This window comes from Ornithorhynchus anatinus, chromosome 4, assembly GCF_004115215.2.
Source record: "Ornithorhynchus anatinus isolate Pmale09 chromosome 4, mOrnAna1.pri.v4, whole genome shotgun sequence".
NCBI lineage: Eukaryota > Metazoa > Chordata > Mammalia > Monotremata > Ornithorhynchidae > Ornithorhynchus > Ornithorhynchus anatinus.
The window spans coordinates 11276012-11290691 of NC_041731.1; the positions used below are offsets into that span (position 1 = coordinate 11276012).

General features: G+C 42.6%; 1 protein-coding gene across 2 annotated transcripts in view; it reads right to left on the minus strand.

Annotated features, from left to right (window-relative positions):
- TPK1 (thiamin pyrophosphokinase 1) overlaps nucleotides 1-14680 on the minus strand; it is a 305692-nt gene that overhangs the window by 68994 nt on the left and 222018 nt on the right. For both annotated transcript variants that reach the window (XM_029063456.2, XM_029063455.2), the window contains exon 8: nucleotides 3491-3599. In XM_029063456.2, coding sequence (XP_028919289.1) covers nucleotides 3491-3599 — 109 coding nt within the window. The remainder of the gene's footprint in view (nucleotides 1-3490; nucleotides 3600-14680) is intronic.

The window sequence follows — 14680 nt, forward strand, 5'->3', positions numbered from 1 at the left end:
CATTGGTGACTGCTGGAGAAAGGAGGACCCTGCTGCAGTCATGAGCCATTTGAAAACTCTTCCCTTAACAATAGTATTTTGCAGCTTTGGTAGTCACAGTTATTGTCACCATTATCATTAATTCATTGTTTCTGCTTTACTTATTACAGTGTTTTCCCCGGGACTGTGTATCTCTCATCAATCCTGTCCCCTCACTCCCTCACGACCCTGCCTCACTAGACTGTCAGCTCCCAGTGGGCGAAGAAACATGTCTGAATCATTATGCTTGTAGCTTTCCCCAGAGCTTCACACAGTAGATGCTTAACAAACGCAATAAATAAACCACCATCAAGTCCAGCCTTTCCTTCGCCACAATTTTTCAGAGATAGAGACAGAAATGGAGAAGAGGAGGTAAAAAAGGAGAAAGTAGATGAAGATAAAGAAGATAAGGAAGGAAGATGAAGAGGAGGACGAGGTCTAAGGAGAAGAGAAAACGATGAAAGTATTACCAATGATTCAGGGAACAATCTTTTCAGAGGGAAGAAGCATGACATTGTAGATGGAATCAGGAATCAGAAATTCAATTCTAGGATCCATCAGTTTCCTACATAGTTTGGAAACTTACCTTTGAGCTGAAACTAATGCACCTGGAAAATACAAGTCACTTTTCCCCTTCTCCAACCACCACAAAAGGGGACTCTGAGTCTTTACTTATAATATGTTTTAAGGTCCTCGTATGTCAGGTACTTTAAAAACGGAAAGGATCATAACTCCATCAGAGAAACACAACTAAAATGAGGGGCTAAAATATAGGTGAATTTCAGTGACAGTGAAGGACAGAAAGAGGGTATGTTTGAACAGATGTTCAGGAGTCGTAAAGGGAACCCTGTTTGGAACAGGCATAGGGATGCGGGAATGGAAAGCAGCTGGAAATCAAGGATTAGAGATGAAAGCAGCCGATTTACAGAATGTTCATTAAAAAAAGGTCAAGGTCTAATAAAATTAATATATTATTGATTAGTACAGAAAGGGATTTAAATGTTTTCTCATTTAATCTATCTGAAAACGCATTATCAAGGCTGAATCGATATTAAGGAATGGGTGATAAAGGAGATTGGTTTGGGGATAGCTAAACCGAGTGGAAAAAAAATCCAGCAATTTTGGTATCCCAGAGCAACAGGCAGCAACAAGAAGCTAACACTGATGTAGTTAACCAAGGAAGGGTGACTTAAGGATGGTTTGCTAATGTAGTTATTAACTATTGAGATCGTCCAAGAATCCGAGGTCTTAATCACAACACAGCTAAGTGATTGACATCCCTGTGCAGATTTCATGAATGTCTTAATGACCAGTTTACATGTACACTCAGGAGCATCGCAACAGAATAATGAAAATACCTAGAATCTTACAAACGCGCTCCAAGTGCTGCCACGCGCATTCAATCTTCCACCCTTCGACTAAGCTTCCACCTTCAGCTGATGCCAGGGAGAAGGGAACACGGGAAGCAGCATGGCCTGGGGAGGGATCGTGGGCCTGGGAGTCAGAAAGATCTGGCTTCTAATCCCGGCTCTGTCAACTGCTTGCTGTGTGACCTCGGGCAGGTGAAGCTGAATCTCTGCTTTCAGTCACCAAAGAAAGCCAGAGAAAGCAAACAAGAAGGTTGTTGGTAACCACCTTTAGGCTCAGAGCACGTGCCGGCGTCCTAGCCCTAAAACACATTCTAGGAGAAGATTGATTTTCCTTTTGTCAAATCTCAAAGTTGAAAGACACCTATTTCAATTGACAGATTGATCCAGGCAAACCTTTTTTCTTCTGAAGGAACACACCATAATGGGGTACCGTTCCCCTGTCAGTCAATCATATTTATAAAGTGCTTACTTTGTGCAGAGCACTGTATGAAGCACTTGGGAGAGTAGAATATAACTGATTCATTCTCTGCCCACAGCGAGCTTTCAGTCTAGAAGGGGAGACAGGCATTAATATAAATAAATTACAGGTATATACATATGGGCTGTGGGCCTGGGATGGGGGATGAATAAAGGGAGCAAGTCAGGATGATGCAGAAGAGAGGTGAAGAAAAGGAATCGAGGACTTAGTCAGAGAAGGCCTCTTGGGGGAGATGTGCCTTCAATAAGGCTTTGAAGGCGGTGAGAGTAATTGTCTGTCGTACATGAAAAAGGAGAGCATTCTCCCCCTCGACACACATTGAGAAGCAGCGTGGCGCAGTGGAAAGAGCACGGGCTTTGGAGTCAGGGCTCATGAGTTCGAATCCCAGCTCTGCCACTTGTCAGCTGTGTGACTGTGGGCAAGTCACTTCACTTCTCTGTGCCTCAGTTCCCTCATCTGTAAAATGGGGATTAAGACTGTGAGCCCCACGTGGGACAACCTGATTCCCCTGTGTCTACTCCAGCGCTTAGAACAGTGCTCCGCACATAGTAAGCGCTTAACAAATACCAACATTATTTATTATCTACCTGTTCTGATAAAAGCAATATATAAAGGCTACGGCTGTGTCCAAATTTCCACCTGGTGATCATTGCATTAAATGTAATTTTCATCAATACTCTGGACTGTTACACTCAGGCTCTCCACTCTAGAACCGGCTGGAGGTGAAAATATCACTGGGAAATGGGTGATTCTATCAGTCACAGATACCTGTGGCTTCAGAGCAAACACACTGAAACCTAGAATTCTCAAGCAAAAATGGAAAACATATGGAAAGAGTCATATTGGAATAAGTCAGTGGTGTATAAAAGTTAGCAATATTCTCCCTCCAAGTTCACGTTTTGCAGCCAGATTTTCAGAAAGTGAGTGCCCTCCAATTTTTCCATGTGACACCGCCCCCCACCCCCCCAGCCCCGCCACAAATTTACATCCACGCGTCTAGTGAGCAAACTGTGGATAAGCTAAGGGTTTCCCTTGAGTGGTTAAACACAACTGTCCAGCACCCAGAACCATAGGCCTTTGGGAAAAAAAAATCTGAAAAAAAGCATGAACACGGTTCTTTCACCAAAGAACCTCATCAAAAGCTCCCTGTTTGTTATTGTTTTCTCTCTAAAAGCAAATAAACTCATTTTGGGGGTCAAATTTGTTTTCCACATTTGAAAAAGGAAGACAAAGTCTATATTGGGTCCTTCCAGAGTTGACAAACATATGATCCTCGCTGAGAAGTTCTAGGAAAGCAAGGGGGCTTGAAAAATCTGGATCACAACTACTATTTGCCCCAGATAACCTTCCTGTTTATATCTGGAGTTCAAGACATTCCCAATTCACCCCCATCACTGTGGAGTAATGTATCAAGGCAGTAAGACTTCAACAAATGTTCTGTTCAACTAGCATCATGGTTCCTAAATGCGAATTTCAATTTCAGATGTTTTGGACTGCAGAGAAGAAGTCACAAGCTGTGGCTCCTTTTTCCTGTTTGACTTGAGTGACCTTTAAAAGCCCATCCGTCAACGGGATGAGCGACTGCACCCAAACTTAGCAAGGGGCAGAGGGACATTAGACTTACTGAGGTTCCACTTGAGTCCCGTGGTAGTGACGCGGCAAGGAAATCCAACTGGAATGAGGCCACACCATTCCCCTTCCAATCCGGTGTTAACCTGCAGTCTGTGCTTCCCCTGTGGAAGAGAGAGACCCACTGATTAATTCAAGCCAATTCTTGTTTTCTTTATCTGGGTTTTCACCTTAAGGGACAGTGGACAGGGTTTTCTTTGCCATTTGAAAACATGGCAGTCAGCCAAGGCCCAGTAAGCTTCAACTTGAAAAGATGTGCAGAAGTTGACCTCTTTGCTTTGATTAGCAATAAACAATGGGTGTTCAAAAGGAATAAGGGAGATATGGAGTTTATCCAAGGCCCAAATGAACACTCTCTCCAACCCTTGTGGATAGCTGTGAGGCTCAAATTAAAATATTGTTTGTTGACACCATTGTTATATCAATGGTATTTTTTGAGGGCTTACTTATGTGGAGAGCACCGTACTAAATCCTTGGAAGAGTACAATATAAGAAGTTGGTAGACATGTTCCCTAGCTACATTCCCTGGCCCTGGTCTGGAGCGTTTGGACACTCTTTTTTCATTCATTCAATAGTATTTATTGAGCGCTTACTATGTGCAGAGCACTGTACCAAGCGCTTGGAATGTACAATTCGGCAACAGATAGAGACGATCCCTGCCCAGCAACGAGATTTCTTTTCTTTTCTTTGAAGGTAATACTTGGAATGGGGATGGAAAATAATTAAAACTGAAATCGTCCCACCTTAGATCACCCTAGTTCATTAAGAGAATCTTCTCCTAGCACAGGCAGAAAGTACAAAGCAGGCAAGATCAGAGTTGGGGGTTGAGTGACTCCTTATAAAGACTTAACACCATCCCTGAGAGAAAGCAGCGTGGCTCAGTGGAAACAGCCTGGGCTTCGGCGTCAGCGGTCATGGGTTCGACTCCCGGCTCTGCCACTTGTCAGCTGTGTGACTGTGGGCAGGTCACTTCACTTCTCTGGGTCTCAGTTACCTCATCTGTAAAATGGGGATTAACTGTGAGCCTCACGTGGGACAACCTGATGACCCTGTATCTACCCCAGCGCTTAGAACAGTGCTCTGCACATAGTAAGTGCTTAACAAATACCAACATTATTATCTTCTACCCAGTGCAGGGAAGGCAATCCCAGTGGCTGCTGGGATATTAAGGTGATCAAACCCATTGCTTCCTGGCACATGTCGTGTTCTCCTTTCCTTCTCTGTAAATCTTTTTCCACCTTTCAATAACTCTCTAACTGAAAATTTTGACACCGCACTGCTCTTCCCCAAAGACTGTGACACAGCCATCTAACTCTAACACCAACGCATGTTAGTTTGCCAAGACCTAAAAAACCACTCCACTTTCTATTAACGTGGTTGGTCTCGTGTCAAGTCATTTTATGTCCCTAGAGTCTAAGCAGGTCGTGTCATGGAGACCTGAAACAAAGCTCAGGTGGAAAATAGCGACACTGTGGCAGACAGCTGATAAGGCACAGATTCTTTGAGGCGATATTTCTTCATGCATATAATTCAGTTCCATCACCTCTGTCTTTAGAAACCAGGAGTCTTGGGAAAGACACCATTTTGGAGAATCACTGCATAAGGTGCATTCTTGCAGGTAGCACAGCACTTATGTACAGATCTGTAATTTATGTATTACATTATACAGTATTAAATATATTCATAATATTTACATTAATGCATATTAATATTAACCCCCTCACATAATTAATTTAATTAATGTTGGTATTTGTTAAGCGCTTACTATGTGCAGAGCAGATACAGGGTAGATACAGGGTAATCAGGTTGTCCCATGTGAGGCTCACGGTTAATCCCCATTTTTACAGATGAGGGAACTGAGGCACAGAGAAGGTAAGTGACTTGCCCACAGTCACACAGCTGAGAAGCGGCAGAGCTGGGAGTCGAATCCATGACCTCTCACTCCAAAGCCCAGGCTCTTTCCACTGAGCCACGCTGCTTCTATAAACTTGTCGCGGGCAAGGAATGAGTCTGTTATATTATTGTATTGTACTCTCCCAAGGGCTAGTACAGTGCTCTGCACACAGTAAGCACTCATTAAGTACGGTTGACTAACTGTTGCACTGTTCTCTCCCAAGCCCTTTGAACGGTGTTCTGCACAAAGTAAGCACTCGAATACCGTTGACTGACCGCAAATTTAGCCATTAGACTTCTAGCCAAATATTCCAAATACTTAAGATGGCCCCTGCTCTATGGTGTTTCTTTTCCCTGCATTTCAGGTGACCTATGCTGAAGAATGAAAGGATGAACTTGGGGGTACCCCTGGAGGGGGCATTTTCATTGCTAAGATAACCAGCCCCCCCAAGATAATGGCAGAAGAAGGACAGAGAGCAAAGTGTATTGCTTGCAAAGCTGAGGATGCCGAGAGAGACTGCAAGGAGCCAGGTGAAAATTGATCAAGAGCCTAGTTGGATGACACTTGACACTGCCAAAAGTTGACTAGGTGGCTTCTCAATGACACCATGTTAGCGCAAAAGATGATGAGTTTTTACATCACAAGCAACTTTTTTGCCTGTTCAAGCCAACTGCCCGTAGCAGATGAGAATATGTTAGGAGGGTGCTATAGAAGACCTAGTTGAAAGGGAGGAAAGCAGCAGCGTGACTCAGTGGAAAGAGCCTGGGCTTCAGAGTCAGGGGTCATGGGTTCGACTCCCGGCTCTGCCACTTGTCAGCTGTGTGACTGTGGGCAAGTCACTTCACTTCTCTGTGCCTCAGTTACCTCATCTGTAAAATGGGGATTAACTGTGAGCCTCACGTGGGACAATCTGATTACCCTGTATCTGCCCCAGCGCTTAGAACAGTGCTCTGCACATAGTAAGCCCTTAACAAATACCAACATTATTATTATTATTATTAAGTGACCAATATTGGCTGGTGAAGTGCAGGTATAAGAGTATGATCCCGGCTTTGGGACGGGGGATTTGTAGAGAGATTCAGGAAACAAACTCAGCTTTGTTGCGAACAGGGATCTTTCCTGCTGTTGGATAACCAGGGGGACGTGAACTAACTTGATCGGCTCTATGGTTCCCCCGAGCTTTGCTTGCTGCCGGGGGAGGCCCTGCCGAGGATTCTGCCTAATGTTCTCATTTCACTCAATTTCAGAATAGTTTTATTTTACTGACACTGTCAAAGATGATGAGGTTCCCTACCATCGTTCTTAACGGCAGCAAGAATTTACTGAGCAACCCCTTAGGTGGATGGGGCAAGGCAGGCAAAAGAATCGACTTTGGGAGGTAGAACAAATCTGGGCAGTCCTAAATTCAGATGCTTATTCAACCTCACACTTTCTTTAAAACTTCTGACCTCTCACCTCTTTGGTGTCCATATGCTGTTGGTGGGGGCTCTAGTAGAAAATAGGTCAGATCCACATCTGGATTTTAAAAATACTAATGAAAATCTATGTTACATGTTTATTTTTATTTTAATAAAGATTTCCTCATATTTGCAACGGACTGAAAAATTTCTCTATTGCTAGATGGACTCACCCTCCCTTGCTCCAGATTTGGCAAAAATCCTTTCTGCCAGGGATACAGATGGCAGTTTATGTGTTTCTGACCTGAGGTAGTGGATAGAGCACAGGCCTGGGAGTCAAAAGGTCCCGGGTTCTAATCCCCGCTCCACCACTTCTCTGCTGTGTGACCTCGGACAAGTCACCTCACTTCTGTAGGCCTCAGTTACCTCATCTGTAAAATGGGGATTGAGACTGTGAATCCCACAAAGGACAGGAACTGGGTCCAACTCAATTTGCTTGTACCCACCCCAGTGTTTAAGACAGTGTCTGGCACAGAGTTAGCGCTGAACAAATACCATCATTCTTATTATTTTCCGTTAAGTATCTTTGGGAAGTAGGGAAGGCCGGACACACCTTTCTCCTATAAGTCCAACTCCTACATGCTTCATACAGTTCTCCAAAAGGGCTACTGATTAGTGTAGCAACCGTGGTTTTCAATTGTATTAGGAATCAATTAGTTTCCCTAAGAAAACTGGCTGCCACAGATGTCTCTGATGGGAAAAAAGTGAAGTGGTATTTCAAAGAACCTTGCCAATTATTTTCTTTCGGTGCCCAATTATGTGCATTTTAAAATGGTCTCTTAGAAGAATAAAGCTAAAGCGGTAATACAAGAAATATGTTAACATTTAGAGAGCCCAAAAGGGGAGAAAATGGATTATTTTTCCCTTGTAATTAATACAGCAAGTTGGCTTCAAGGGCTGAGCTATTTGGAAGCTCTGAACTCTGAGGATTATTCTCCAGTGGATGTGACTCTCCATAAACATAAGCCAACGCTATTGGGAGTCACACATGAAAAACCTACTTACAACGGAGCAAGAAACAAAGTCCTACTTGAAGCGACACAATTAAGTAGGTCACAAGGAATGATTCAGGAACAACTGGCAATGCCTTGGCGAGGCCAAAGAAAATTAAAACAGTTCTTTCTTTACTCAGGGACAAACAGCATTAAAACCAGGGCCGTGGCTTCCCTAGCTAAAATGTACCATCGAGATCTAGGTAGCAAATGAAAAATCTTGCATTTTTCAAACGCCACACATTTAAACTGTTTGGCCTTGAGCTTTCTTCCGATGGCACGTCAGGTTAAACGAGACAGCTGTTTTTTACTGCTGAGAGGAGTTATGAACCAAACTCGCACAGTCTGATCCGCCAACCATTTTGCCATCTATGCACCCTTTCCCACTCATCAGCTATAAATAAATGAGGCCACAAAGCCTCTATGGTGGCCACTTCAGTTAGTGAGAAACACTACCCAGTGATAATGGTAAACTGTTCCATTGTAGTAGCACAGTGTAGTGGATCAGGCATGAGCCTGGGAGTAAGAAGGACATGGTTTCTAATACTGGCACCGTCACTTGTTTGCTGTGTGACCTTGAGCAAGTCACTTTACTTCTCTGTGCTTCAGTAATCTCATCTGTAAACTGGGGATTCATTCATTCTTTGATCATTTTTATTAAGCGTTTATTGTGTGCAGAGCACTGTACTAAGCACTTGGGAAAGTACAATACAGCAGTAAACACTGTACTGAGCACTGAGGTGGATACAAGCAAATCGGGTTGGACATAGTCCCTGGCACAGATGGGGCTCAGTCTTAATCCCTATTTTACAGATAAGGTAACTGAGGCACAGAAAAGTGAAGTGACTTGCCCACGATCACAGGGCAGAGAAGTGACAGAGTCGGGATTAGAATCCAGGTCCTTCTGACTCCCAGGCCCACGCTCTAAGTCAATAGGCCACACCGCTTCTCTACCAACTCTCTTATACTGTACCCTCCCAAGCGCTTAGTACAGTGCTCTACACACAGTAAATGCTCAATAAATATGATTGATTGAGGGGATTAAGCAGCTGAAGTATGCAATGCACCCAAGGGCATAAGAGGAATCTGAATGTGAGATCATTAGTCTTTCCGGTGAAGAACAATTGCTACAAAGCTCCCAGCAGCCAGAAACTGCAATACCTTTAACAAAATGTAAATGTCTTATCACCTGACCTCTACCTGCCCGTGTGATTTGATGACTGTTGTCCTTGAAGGCTAATGCCAGACTGTTGAAGGCTGATCATTTTTCAGGTTGTTCCATAAACTTCTCAAGAGTCTGAAAACTAATAGCCTATGACAGGATTTTTTAAAACCACAGTTCCTTCATGTACAGAAACTTATTAAACAATAAAAGAGATGAAGCTAGAACACCAGAGACGAGGTGGAAGGGTGAGCTTGTTTGGTTCCAACAGATGAAAGTCTTCTGGCATTTTCTTTATATTGCTGAACTCTGGAATTGATCTTATTTCCCACCGCTGAGCTCAAATGAAAAAAAAAAATTGGATCGATTCTAAAGATTGATCTATGCATTTCAAAATTGCTTTCCTTAGATAAAAATCAATACACCTATATCATGGACCATTATTCTATTTGCAGTAAAATTAAAATGGGATGAAATCTGAATCAAAATCCAGAGGTTTTTTTAGCTATGTAGCTGATGAGTCCAAAAAGAGTTTTAAAGGAAGGCATCATTGAAATTCTCTTTGGGATTCTTTGCATTTGGAACTGTAAATTGCTACAAATTTATTAGAACTAGTAGTAATCAACGAAGAAAGAATCATTCGTGTTCACGGAATTTTTTTTCATCCCAAATTCTCCAAATCCTTGTAGGTGTGCAGATTTTTTCAAGCGGCTTAAAAAGTGAGTTCCCAGTTGAACCGAGGATAGGGGAAAGGAAGGTCTTGAGTTCATTCCCTGCAAAGTTTAGGCCTCATAATTATTTTACCTGCATCATCACATTATTGGAGGTTAAGAAAGGTTTCCTCCCGTTTATTCCTTGCAAAGTTTAGGCCTCATAATTATTTTACCTGTATCATCACATTATTGGAAGTTAAAAAAGGTTTTCCTAGAGTTACCAGGTAACAAGACCACTCATCCAAGGATTGTGTAAACTTGGTCCTTACGCCCCTACTATGTGCCAAACACTGCACTAAGAGCTGAGGTAGATACAAACAAATGCCTACTTGGAAGTAATTAAGTCTGATACAAAATATTATTATTATATTAAATGCAGTGATATTCAGAGTTGGGATTCATGCATCCTCTCTCTACATAAAGTCTTCTGCACTAAATGACTCCTTTTCAAGATGCCCTCAAATGATATTGATTTATGTTATGCTAACCCTCATTTAGTTCCAAAGGATTCTGTTGGGGTTTTCTAAACAAAAATGACATCATCTCCTAAAGGAAAAAGCATGGCTCAGAGGAGATGGAATAATGCTAATAAAAGTGGCTTGAGCAAATCCCAGTTTTTAATAATAATAATAATAACGATGGCATTTGTTAAGTGCTTACTGTGTGCAAAGCACTGTTCTAAGCGCTGGGGAGGATACAAAGTGATCAGGTTGTCCCACGTGGGGCTCACAGTCTTAATCCCCATTTTACAGATGGGTTAACTGAAGCCCAGAGAAGTTAAGTCACTTGCCCAAAGTCACACAGCTGACAAGCGGCAGAGCTGGGATCTGAACCCATGACCTCTGACTCCCAGGCCCAGGCTCTTTCCACTGAGCCACGCTGCAGTTTTTCAGTTGGTGACATTGGGGAGATCAAAAGAAAGGCAATAACCTCCTATTTTAGATTATTTTACATGTTGGATGTTAGAAATCCATCTGTGTCAGGTGTTTCTGACTCACCACCAATCGTCTTGTTTCTCCTAGAGGAGCAGCAGAGTGGCAGGGAGAGAGCTCGGCCCACAGGAAAAGAGGAAGGAAGGTCCGGCAGAAGTCGTCACCATGGCATCCTCCCTCCTCCCCCTTCCTTCCATCATTTGAGGGGGACGCTTGGACTAGTTTGTAGTTGAACTATAGCAGAGGTGTTGATGACGCCCTCTATGTTCCTAAGGATCTCCAGGGATGAAAAGTCCACCACCTCATTCACATCTCATTTTAGTTTTGGGGGCCCAGAAAATAATTCCTTCTATGTAAATTGAGTTTATTTTACTGTCCAACAATTCCATCTCGGAGGCAGCTGCGGCACACTGAGAAACCTGGCAGGTAATACAATCGATGGTATTTATTAAATGCTTTCTAGGGCCAAGCACTGATCTAAGAACTAGGGTGGATACAAGATAATCAGATCAGAAACAGAACCTGCCTTATAAGAGGCAATCGTTTATTTAATGTGTTCAGTATAAATATCTTTACGGCTGCTAATTCTCCCCTTGAATGGTGTTCTACCGAGCCAACTAGATTATTATGCCAAAATAAAGTTTTGTTAAATAAACACCGATATGCTACTTCAATCTGCCCTTGGAAATGAACTGCACTTCAAATGTACACAAACTGTAGTCCTTGGGACAGACTCAGACAACAACAGCAGCCAAGAGACTACATAAAAAGAACCCCGGTTGCTGGAAATGGAAAATAATGGTTATCGGGACCAGGAAAGGAATAAAACACCGCAAAGCAATTTATGATGAGGCTATGGGTTAAATTCTCCCCGGAGGCAGAGACTAGTAAAATTGAGTAGATTTACTATACCGCAAGGTTAAACATTTAAGTGCTTATTAATACAACATTTGATTGATGGATCGTCATTACAACTTCAATACCAAAAGGGAGTTTATAAATAGGAACGAATAGAGGTTTTTCCTTTTACTTTCTTATGCGAATGCTCACCCACGTGATAAGATCCTTTCCAAACTGTGCTCCTGATTTCTAGATGCTATTAACGTGATTTCCACCGGGCCCCTTTCGGGATGGGAGAGTAAAGAAGCCCGCCACCTTGAGAGACCCGTAGCCTCGTCCTCTGCTGTCAGATCCTATAAGGAGATTGGTGGGCCATTGGTTAGCAGCAATGACAAGTGAAAAGTGCTGCAACCCACAGAGGGAAATACACTTCTGTCAGAAAGTCCTGCTGGGTTAGATGAGAAGATGAAAGAAGACTGAGGTGGAACTGTGGGTAGGCGGGAATGTGACAGTGGAGGTGTATTTCTGGAGCCGTGCACTGATAGGGGATTATCACAGTTATAAAAGACCAATAGCAAGATGGAAGCTATTCTCTCTCCCTGTCCCTAGGCAGGGCTGAATTTACACTGTTAAGCTATCAAGGGGATCTATCCTGTTCCTAAGGATCTCCAGGGATGAAAAGTCCACCACCTCATTCACATCTCATTTTAGTTTTGGCTGGCCCCGAAAATAATTCCTTCTATGTAAATTGAGTTTATTTTACTGTCCAACAATTCCATCTTGGAGGCAGCTGCGGCACCCTGAGAACTTACCATGTTGGAGAACAGAAGTGTTACCGTGGAGGGGACAGAAGGGGGAAATTTTGGTCTCGAAGAAAGAGCATGGGAACGGAGTTAGGACCCCTGGGTCCTTATTCCAGCAATACCACCGACCTTCTGTGTGACCTTGGGCTAGTCATCTAACCTTCTGGGCTTTATTTCCTCATTTGTAAAATAGGGATAAAATAGATTGTCAGCCCTGTGTGCAACGAGAACTGTATCTAATCTAATTTTATGTCCACTGAGGTGTTTAGAACATAGTCAGTACTTAGCACATAGTCAGTGTGGCTCAGTGGAAAGAGCACGGGCTTTGGAGTTAGAGGTCATGAGTTCGAATCCCGGCTCGGCCACTTGCCGGCTGTGTGACTGTGGGCGAGTCACTTCACTTCTCGGTGCCTCAGTTACCTCATCTGTAAAATGGGGATGAAGACTGTGAGCCCCACGTGGGACAACCTGATTCCCCTGTGTCTACCCCAGCGCTAAGAACAGTGCACGGCACATAGTAAGCGCTTAACAAATACCGACATTATTATAAAATCATTAACACGCCAATTTATAAGGTGAGGCAAATAGCAATTTGGGGTGGTAGGCTTCCAGAGAACAATTGGATGTGGGGGAAGGTCCATGTCAATGTAAGGTAAATATTCCAATTCTTCTAATCTATAGGGATCTACTCTCCCTCCCCAACAAACAAAAGCTCCTCACGACTTGCTTGAAGGCTCTCCACCCATTCACACCTTATACTTTGGTTTCCAATTCAACTCCTTCTAGGATAAACTTCTAACTGTATCTTGCCCTCCTTCATGCTCTCTGCCTGGCCTAAAATCCCTCCCCACCCTAATATGGCAAACCACACTCCTTTCCCAGGTTCAAATTTCTCCTTCAATCCCATCTCCTCCAACACGCCTTCCCTGACTAATTCCTAGCTCACCGAACGGCACTGTACAAACTATATAAATTGATTCCTCAATGCAGGCTCTTGGTTGTATACCTCAGGACTGAGGGTCAACCATCATCATAGCGGCCCCATCATCACCAATGATACATAATTAAATTGAGACGATGCAAGGTAGTGAAAAAACCAAACCCCACAAACACATGATGGGGAAAACACCCTAAGCCCAAAGAATCAAGAAAGAGATCTGACTTGGAATTCAGAGTTAGCCACAGATGCATAGATTACCAATGAGATTCTTTTAAAAAGTCAACATGATTCTGAGATGTGTTAATTACCACATGACGTGCAAAACCCGGAAAACCCGGAAAACACTCTTTCTTTATTTTACACTGGTCAGACCTTTCGTAGATTACTGGATCTAGTCCAATTTGGACCTAGATAAACTGGTGAAAGTTCAGAGAACAGCAATAAAAATCATTAAAAAGTTGGAAAATACAGTTCAAGGAATTGGAGTTACTCTAGAGAGAAGACAACAAACCAATCATTTTACTTCTTTAAATGTATGAAGAGTTTTTCTGGAGAGGGAGCTGACTGATTGTTCTCCATGTTTCCTCTGGTCCAACCATAAAAAAATGGATTTAAAGTAAGAGTTTAACACGGGAATAATCCATTTAGGGACACTGTAGCATTCAGAGCTCTGGAGATCTTTGAAGAAAGAATAGATGCCACCTTTCTCAATGATTTAGACACCGACCTGCCTGGAGGGAAGGTATCAAATGGTCTCTCAAAGTCTTTCAGTTCCTTTTTTTTTTTTAAATGAAAAATTAGGCTAATAAATGCTGAGTTATACTCTCCAATTTATTTGACTCCATTTTCTTTAACTGTAAAATGAAAAAGGATTACCATCACTACACAAGGGAGCTAAAAGTAAAACATTAAGAAGAAATGGAAATGAAAGTAATAACAGTCAAAACATACTTTTCTGCCTACATAAAATACAAAGTTGGCAAATAACCTGATGACTTGCGTGGTGGGGTGGGGGGAGAAAAAGAAACAAAACCCATTCTCAAAAATTACTTATTTATGCCTCGATTTGGATCAAACCTCTGGAAGCTTGTCTGTTCAGGATATACAATAACAAACTGTATTAAACCTGATCTCTGACCTTCACTGCATGTTTTTGGTTTTGTATTTAATAGCGACAGGATAGCCTTTTATAAGGCTCAAGAACCAATATATCCCTTAGATGAATATTTCTAAAGGCTTCAAGGGAACTTAGTCCTGGGGGAGAAAAAAAAAAAAGCTGCCACTAGTCTTGATGCTAGCCTTTGAAAAAGAGGATTACATCATGTGCTGCTGGCCCCTGAACCAGGCTCCTCCCCAAGGACACAGAAACAGCAATGGATCTATTTTGTGAATTATTTTCCAACTTTTATACTGTTGGAAGTTGCTATAAGATCACAGAGCCATCCAAACCTA